The sequence below is a fragment of the Athene cunicularia genome (genome assembly GCF_003259725.1).
Source record: "Athene cunicularia isolate RWA chromosome 28 unlocalized genomic scaffold, athCun1 chr28_part2, whole genome shotgun sequence".
Lineage (NCBI taxonomy): Eukaryota > Metazoa > Chordata > Aves > Strigiformes > Strigidae > Athene > Athene cunicularia.
The window spans coordinates 863,290-872,365 of record NW_020799140.1 but is presented as its reverse complement, the minus strand read 5'-3'; the positions used below and the strand labels follow the sequence as shown (position 1 = coordinate 872,365).

General features: G+C 52.5%; 1 protein-coding gene across 1 annotated transcript in view; it reads left to right on the top strand.

Annotated features, from left to right (window-relative positions):
- The window catches only part of TCF3 (transcription factor 3), a 59,258-nt gene that overhangs the window by 659 nt on the left and 49,523 nt on the right, over positions 1 to 9,076 (top strand). The window contains exon 2 of the mRNA XM_026865144.1: positions 97 to 169. Within this exon, the coding sequence (XP_026720945.1) occupies positions 97 to 169 (73 nt within the window). The remainder of the gene's footprint in view (positions 1 to 96; positions 170 to 9,076) is intronic.

The window sequence follows — 9,076 nt, the reverse complement described above, 5'->3', positions numbered from 1 at the left end:
CCTGCCCAATCTGACCCCCTTTGCAGCAGCACAGTAAAACTAACATACTGAAATTGCTTTTCTCTTCCCTTCTCTCTCATCTTCTTGTTTTTCTAGATGTTCCCCCTGCCAGTGGCTAATGGAAAAAACAGACCCACGACCCTAGCGAGCACTCAGTTTGGAGGATCAGGTACTGTCATCTTCATTTTTTTTTTTTTTTCCTTAACACTGTAATGTTTCTTGCAATAAATTTGCTTTTGCTTCCAGAGACCCAAAAGGAGGCGTTTCTGTAGTTTTGTGTTACACGTTTTTCTGGTGGTGGTTTGCTACTATTTCTCTGGGTGTTTTTCTTGTTGCTCTGGGTAGACAAAGCTGCTCTTGCTGATCTGTCTCCAGTTAAGAAGTCACTACCTGAGCTGAAGGTTGTTGTCTTGCCGCTCTGATTGAAGCAGCCTGAGAGCAGCAGACAGTCAGTGCTGTTCTCGTAAGCTGCTTAGGTGACCGCGTGTCTGCAGACGTACGCCCTGGAAGACTTTTGCTGTTCATCACCGAGAAGATGTGGTGGTGGTGGTGAATTCCAGGGCTGCAGCTGCCCAAAGGGAGATTCTGGTGCAGTTTGACTGCCTGCTCCATTCAGCCCCTCCGGCAGCTCCCTGATGTTGGGTGGGATCTCAGCATTCCCTGACGGGAATGAATTTTTTTGCAAAGCCCTCCTGGCCAGATGCCTCCAGGCAGCACGGCCGCTGCGGGGAAGCAGGCAGTGAGAGTGGCCGGAGCTGTTCACCAGCTTCCGAGCAGGACCCCGCTGCAGTTTTGGGGTGCTGTTGAGCAGAGCCTCACCTGTCCTGCCTCGCCGCAGCGCCCTTGAAGCCAGCAGCTGGCCCTGCTCCCCGGGAGCGCTGAGTGGCCGCATCTCTGCCGGCCAGGATGCCGAGGAAGGGCCGGGGGTGCCAACATCAAAGGGCTTTGGGAGAAGGGCGTCTGCTGGGAGGAGCGGGCTGGCGATCCGGCTGCGATAGGAGACTCTCTGAAGGGCGCGTAGCTTTAGATGTCTGATGGGGAAATGCAGCACTGGTTAATTTGAGGCTGAAGAGGAGAATTCCCCAGCTGGGCGGACGGCGCAGTGTTGTGCCAGGCTTTTGATGCCCGGGGAAGCCGCTCTGTGCAGGGCTCGCTGCGGTCCCTGGCATGCAGGAAGTTCAGTTAATTTGCCCTTCTTGCTGAAACATGCTGATGCTTTGTGGATGGTTAAAACTTGACCTTCTCTACCCTGGGCCGACTCAGGCTGTCCAGGGGAACTCCTGGCCACATGGAATGGCTGTGCCCCGATACCGGGAGGCATCCCAGAGACCAGGGTGAGATTTCTGGATAGCAGCTTCGATGCCACAGCGTGTGCCGTGGGGAAACCTGCAGAAGTGGGACGGGAGGGGTGTGCTGCTCCCTGCCCTGCTCCTGCGCTTTTTGGCCAAGGAAATTTGATGCTTTCGGATCGGGCTGTTTAGCTGCGTGTCACAATGGCTTTGAGCAAACATTTTTACAGGGAGGGAAGCTGTTGAGTGGGTGCTGGAGGAAATTTGAGGGGAGAAAGCTCTCAGGTTAACCCAGATGGAAGCTGATCTCTCCAGCGAGTGTTCCTGTGTGTGACTTCTGCTGTTAAAATAATCCACAAAAGACATGCTACACGCTAGTGAGAGAATAGTAATGGAGCAGCTTGCATTAATTCGTTTCCTGCTCGGGCTGCCTTGGCTGCCGGGTTTATAGAGCTGGCCAGCGAGCAGAGGCTGCGAGCAGGGCTCTGCGGTACGGCCGGCGCAGTGACCGGACCCCCCTCTGCTTGGCTGTGCGGCAGCTGAAACGACACAGAATCTTTTCTTCTCCCCCCCTCTTCTTTTCTTTCGGGTGAGTGAAAGGTAACGTTGACACCACCCTTCCTCTGGGCTGCTGCTTTGTGAGTCTGGCTGTGAGCAGTTCATAAAAACAGGACTGATGTTATACAACTGCACTGAAGGCAGTTGCACAATTGCTGCTGTCCTGGTCTCGGGGCTCTGCAGCAGCTCTTGTGTCCTGCCGTGGGCATCCTGGATTTGAAATGCACTCGGGGCTTGGAAACCTTTTGCTCCAGCAGCGGAGTTGTCCCTTGGCCAGTCATCCTTGGCCTCACCTTCGGAGAGCGGGGAGCATGTTTCGTTTGCGGCTTTATGACTTGTCTCTGGTCCTGAATGTTTGACAGTTGATTTTTGCTGGTGGGGGGTGAATAACTGCAGTAAGACGTTAACGACACTTGCCATGCACAGGCGTGCGCCGCCTCTGTTAGAGGGATTCAGAGGGTCTAAACTAGGTCCTAGATAGTGGCGAGTGATTGTTTTCATAGTTTGTTGGTTTAGCTTAATTCAGTAATTGACAGCAAGGAACAGTCATCCCCAAAGGCGTAGCCAGCCATCCGGCTCAGAATTTGATCTGAAGTCGAATCGTCACCAACGCTGATGTGGTCAGAAGGGGAAGAGCAGATGGTCCTTGGATTTGGGGACCTGGACTTGCTGAGGGAGCAGAGTGTCTTGCAAGCCACGCTGTAATCCGGACCTGGAGATTAGCTCCCTAAATCTTCTTGGTTTGCAGGATGGCCTAGGCTCCATCTTTAATGTGCCTTATATATTTTTCCAACACCCCTGTTCAGTGGGTGTCCTGTACCCCTGATAAAGGTGGTGCAGGATTTCCCCTCCGCTCCTGTACCTGGAAAGGAGAAGCAAACACAGATTCGCTTAAGTCTCAGCTCTTAGTAATCTGTGCTATAGTGCCAGTGTCTCATTATTTGGGGTTGTTGTAGTAACCCCAAGATAATAAACTGATGTTGTCTTATCGGTCAGAAAAATTGGTGTTTCGTGCTTTTTCCCACCCTCGGACATGTGAATTCATTGGCTTCCCATTTTTCGTCTCTTTCCTCCTGGGGAAATCCCGGGGCAGTTACGTAGCTTTTCTTTTTTTCCCTTCTGGAGGAGCTGTTAACTCGTGGCCCTGTCCTCCCCAGGGGGTGTCAGGAGTGAAGGGAGCAAGGCAGGGACTCTGATGACTCCCTGCCAAAATGCCCCACTTGCCAAGATGAGGTTCTTGCTTCTGAAGTCCAGCTGGTAAATAAGGCGGCGCAGTCGTTTGAAACGGTGCTACCAAAAATTCAGAGGGAGAAAACTGCCCCAAATTCAAATCTTTTTCAAATCCCAATTAATAATTGCCCTGGCCAAGCTGCTGACGCTCACGTGGGTGCCCCCCTTTGCTAAAGGGAACCCACTTTTCTCTCTCAGGCCAGGAAAACTCAAAAGTGTTAATGCAAGCCCTCCAGCTTTGAGATCCCTTTGCTTTTATATTTGTCTCCTGGTTTTATTTTAAGCTCTGCCACTGTTTCCCTCATTTCTGTCCTTAAATGCACCAGGGAGGAACTGGTTTAGCTACCCCGCCGCATGGACAATTCAGCACCTCCGCTTTGCATTTTCTTGGCAAGGCGAAACCCAACAATTGCCACTAGGATGGAGCTTACGTCATGCAGACTGTGTCTGCAGCATTTATAGCACATATAGGTCACCGCAGGGAAGTTGGTCTTCCTGGGGCTTTGAGCTGCAACTAGTGTTTTCCAGCGTAAGCCGTGTCATTTGCTGCTGGCGTTTTATTTTAGCCAGGACGCTCCGTGTATGTCTATTGTCCTGGTCCTAGAAGGCTGTGGTTTCATCGTCCCCTTGCCAAACTGTTTGTTATTCTTCGCAGTAGCAAAACATTTAAAACCGTGTCCTCTGTGTCGTCCCCCCCCTCCATGTCATAGTTCATAAATGACTAATCTGATCAGAAATGAGCTCCCTCCCAGCGTGCTTAATTAAACTGTGCCTCTAGCAGGAAACCGCTCGTGCTAAATTTCACATGGAAATAACTATTTTAAATTGACATTAAGACAGGAGTGGCAGGAGGCAAAAGAAGTTTTCATTGTCTCTTCCCAGCCTGGGCCGTGCCGGGGCTGTCACCTCGTGGCTGCTGAGTTTTCGGCGGGGTCGGTGCGTGCCAGCTGCGCCTTTGCTTCAGCAAACGAGCTGGGGCTCCGTGGAGCAAGGAAGGCAAACGGAGGCAAATGGTTGTGTGAGGTAACGCAGCTCCCAGAGCAGCTCCGGAGCAGCGCTTTGCATCCATGGTGGGTAGGGAACGCGTGCAGCCATCTCCCCTCCTCGTCGGAAACAGTGCGCGATGCCGGGTTTGTGTCCTCTTGAAAGGGGAGCCCTGCTGACAGATGATTCTGCTCACAACAAATAAAAGCTCTGTTAAAAAAAAACAGCCTTTTTTTTTTTTTTTTTTTTTCCCATTTTTGAGTAAGTGAACTCACCGTTAAATGTCTTTTCCTTCGTGCTTTGGGCTCCCTTGCTTGGGATCTCTTAGGTGGGTTTGGAAGGGAGAGTCCCCTCCTCATCTCTTGCTGTGGTTTCCACCTCCTAAAATTTGTTCGGTGCTTTTTTTTTTTGCTGGTGAGATGGTGAGATGAGGCTCATTGTTGAGGGAATTGCTTTGATCGGGGCAAGTTCATAAAATACATTTGAAGCTGGCTAACCGGGGAGTTTTTCAAAGAGTTACAAGCTGGTGCATGTAACAAATTCTAAGTTATAGTCTCCTGAACAAAGTAAACGCATTCTCCCTGGAGGTAGGTGAGTCTGCATCCCCTTTGAAAGCCTGCTTTAAACAACCTTCAAACTTAGATACCTGTGGCAACAGCACTGAAAGTAATAAATCCTATGAAAGATGAAGTTGTCTCTTTAATTGGTGCTATGGGTGAGCTGTTTGAAGATTTAATTATTTTGTGTGCGCGCACAGCCCGGTATTAGGAAGCTCCGAGGTGGGGAGGGGAGGGTCTGGGGCAGCGGCTGGGAGCGCGGTGCCTGCCCCGGCGGCGCTGGGCTCTGCTCGCAGGGGGGGGCGGCCAGCTCGGTGAAGTAAAAGCGTCGAAGTTGAGAGAGTTGCGAAGAGCTAAGCGCAGCGTTTCTGTGGCCGTGCTGTCAGCAATTGGATTTCAGGCTGCAGAAACGCATTTGCAACCATTTACCCTAGTGAGGAAAGCAGGAGCTTTTATTAGTAAGGATGTATCACGTTTTCCTACTAACTGCCTCTAGTTCCCACGTGTTTTGCTTATGCTGAAGTGGGAGTGATGGGCTTTACTTGCTATTTCGATAGATGATGAAAGGCAGACATGAGGTGCGCAATATGTGACTTGATATTTAAAACTGGCACTTTCCATTAAAGTACGCGCTTCAGGCTGCTTGTTTATGTTGCGGTTGCGTGCGTGCCCATACAGCAGGCTTGCAAAACTGTCACTAAAACGCAAAGCCACCACAACAAAAAAGTCAAAGCCGAAAAATTTGACTTGCCTGCCTGTCGGTGTGACCGTTTCTTTTAAAGTAGATGTTACTTTTTAACCATTATCAAAGAAAAAAAAAATTTAAAAAGATAAAAAAAGCCGGGCCACGGACAAGCAGAGCTGCGAGGCCGTCTCAGCCTGGAAGGAGACAATCCCTGCAGCCCTCCGCTGTTCTCCGCAGCCCTGGAGCGTTTCATTCCTGCCGCCAGCAGAGCCTGCTCCTGGGGAGTAGGAGGATGCTGCCAGCGTGCTGAGGGTGTTGCAGGGAAACACCCAGGGTGCTGCAGTCCCAACCTTTCCAGTAACAAAGCCTGGAGGACTTTCAGGGAAGTTCATCCCCCACGTGCTAGTCAGGTGTGTTAACCGGCTTTCTGCTTCGGTTTTGTCTCTGCTGTTGGGAAGCTCCTGTTCTCCTCCTCCCTCTCCCCTTTCTGCTCCCTGTTTTTCCTGTGGGGTGGGTCCCGTTAACCAGGATAAAGAAAACAGGGTTTGGAAGAAAAGACTTGGAGGGCCCAAAAGCTGGGGGCAGGGAGCGCGTGTTGGCAGGAAATAGCAAGCGTGGGGGAACAAATGGCGGGGGGAAATCTTCACGCCTGTCTCCCTTAATCCAGCGTCACACCCCAGTTGCATCTCTGATCCTCGTGTCCTGGGGTGCATGCTGCTGCTCCCAGGGCTTCCCCACCTGGGCAGCTGTTTCTCCTGCGCCTTTGCAGTGAAGTTGAAACATGAAGGCTGTCCCCTCTCTCTCTCTCACCTCTCTTCAATTTTTTTTTTTTTTTTTTTTTTCCCCTCGAATTTTTGGGCAAGGCTGAGAGCAATGGTGTCCTGACAGAGGCACGGACAGTTTCTAACGGACACATGGGTGAGCCTGGGAGGAACAGGAGGAAGGTGACTGTGCTGTTGGGGCAGTGGGGATGCTCTGACAGCAGCTCACTGCTGCTCCAGCAGCTGGGGAGAGGCCGATACAACCCAGTCCCCTGTCTGGGTGTGTGTTTAACTTCAGGGGGTGAAAGGGTGCACATTTTCATTTTCAGGGGAGGTTTTTTTTTGGGGGGTGGGTTTTTTTGTTTGTCTCCCACCCTGGGGAAGAGTGCTGGCTGGATTTGAGATTCTGAACTAGGAAAGAGCACAGAGAATGTCGGGGGTGCCAGAGAGCTGAAGCTGTACTGAGATAAGTGACAGCTTTTGTTTAGAAACTGCAAATCTGACACAGACCTTGTTTAAGCACACAGTTTTAACTTTGCCAGAAGAGCTGAAGCAGTACAGCTATCTCCTGCCGGCAGAGCTTTTTCCTTCCCTAGATGAGGCAATTCAGCACTGGTGTAACTGTGCCTGTTCGAGGGGTTAGGATGAGATGAGCGTATCTTATGTAAAAATCACATGCCTTGCTGGATTAAGGCTGACGTGAAGCTGGGCTCGGAGTGAACCTTCTGTGTTTCAAAAGAACGTGGACAAGCTCAAGCACCTGCTTCTCTTTTAATAAGAGGGGCTGGTTGTGTATTAATTGCATGCCTGATGTCATTGCCTTGTTCATACTGCTGTCTCCTCAGTCGCCAGGGCCAGAGGCTCATTGCAGAGGCTCTTCAGGAGGGCGGCACGCTGCGGGGTTGGTGCTGGGTTGCAGCAGCTCTGCCTCGGCCCGCCTCGGACCCCGCTCACGCAGGACTGCCCCAGCGGCATGTGTTGGTACGGGGCTGAGCCTTTGGCTCAGCATCCCAGCTCGAGGCCTCGCACGCTTGTTGTGCCCTTTCCAAAGGGGAGAGATGGCTTTGGAAGGAGCCCAGCAGGTCTGGCAAGCGTTTCTGCTGGACCTCGCTGCTGCTAATTTCAAATTCTGCATGCTCTGTAGGGTGCCCGACTCCAGCACGTGTCCCGCGTGTGACCAGTTACTCTGCCTATTGCATCTCCATTGTTATATACACTGAAATTCAAATTGGAAATTTTTATTTATTTATTTATTTTAAATTTGAGACAGCAAATGGGTGTTTTGAGGGGATGGATTTAATCTCTAGCCTGGCACTACATTCTCCAGTGTTTACATGGCTGAAGGATGCTACAAATGCATCTTCTCCGCTCGGTATCACCCAAAATCACCGCTAGAGGTGATATTTTCGATGCTCTTCTAACAGAAGAGCAGACTCTGAACCCAACCGAATAATGATATTATTCACAAGTGACATTTTCACAAGTAGGAAGGTGATGGTCATCTACCAATCTAGCTGGAAGAAGGAAATGCTGACACAAGCCTCCCCGTTGGTCATCGCCGTGAAGTCGTGAGCCTCTCAGGATCCCGAGCGCTTTGAGCCGCAGACCCGAGAGCACAAGAACACACCACGGACTAAACTCGATGGGCAGGTGAAGCCCCCTCGGGGAAACGCCGCGTCCCCTCATAGCTGAGGCTGCTGCGAGGTGATCGTCTGAGCCGGGCTGATCTGCCCCTTGGCAGCAGCGTGTGGCGCTGAAAACCAGCTGCGGGAGCGGAGGTGATCTGGCTGCATCAGCTGGAAACCTGCCCCGGCAGCAGTCGGAGCGAGACAGTGCCTGATAAAACACACCGCGCTCCTGGGAGCGGGTTTGGTGCCTCTCCCCCGTGGCGCAGGGATCGTGGTGCAGGTAAATTTCTTTTTTTTTTTTTTTGGTGGTTCTTGGCACTCGCTCCCCAGCAAGGCTCCTTGCTGCTTCTGCTCAGCCTGTTTTACCTGCTCCGGGCGCAGGAGCAGAGGGGTTCGTGGTTTGCCCACCCACGTGCTGGTGGCTGCCCCGCGCCCTCTCCATCGCGTGGAGGGCTGCCGAGCGGTGGGCCAGGGGTGGACGTGCGGCCGATGCAGCTGTCTCGGTCATGCCAAAAAGTTTGCCCACATCTGCCTCTTGGATTCCCAGCCGCGTGGGTTGGGATTATCCTGCCCTCTCTCTCAGCGCCTCCAAATAGCTGAGAAATCCCAGGAGCATGGCGAGGGGGTGGCAGCACGCAGGCTCCCAGGAGGAGCGCTGGCCCGCCCGCCTCTCCCAGGGCAGCAAGGACGAGGGACCTGGGCAGCGTCGGGACAGGGTGCTGGGGTTTCCCTGGCACATTCCCAGACCACCGCCCCAGCTGAGTCCCTGCAATTGCCTGAACCTGATGAACTTGGCAGGCGAGGACGGGCAGTGACCTGCCTGGCGTTGTGCTGGGCAGCTCGGGGGCTGCAAAAACCCCTCCGACGCTGTGCTGGCCTGAACGCAGGCACCTGTTGGTCAGCGGCGCTGCTGGGGGAGGGATCGCATTTTCAGAAAGCGGGGTTTTTCCAGGGGGTGGTTGCAGACAGCCTGTCGTCAGTCACTCGATTGCTTGTGCCCCTGCCAGACTTGCGAGCAGAGACCAGCCGGCGTGGAGAGCATCTCGGTGCGCGCTTCGGACGCCCTTCTGCCAAAAGGTTCCCAAATACTTTGCAAGTCTTGATTAGCGCATTAGCTTAAACAAATTGAGTTATATATGCCACCGAGGGAAGAAAGGTACAGCACTCCTTCAGTGTTGACTTAAAGTTTAATTAATTTTGTTGCCAAATGAGGCATGAAATACAGTGTGAAATATATTGTGGTGCTGAATGCGTAATTGTACGGGGGGACTGGGAGCACAGCGAGCGCTGAGGGTTGGAGATCACCGGAGGCAAGCTGCGGCACAGGGCTCTCGTGGCACCGAGACGCGTGTGTCTGGCGGCAGCGAGCTGACGCGGGGGGACA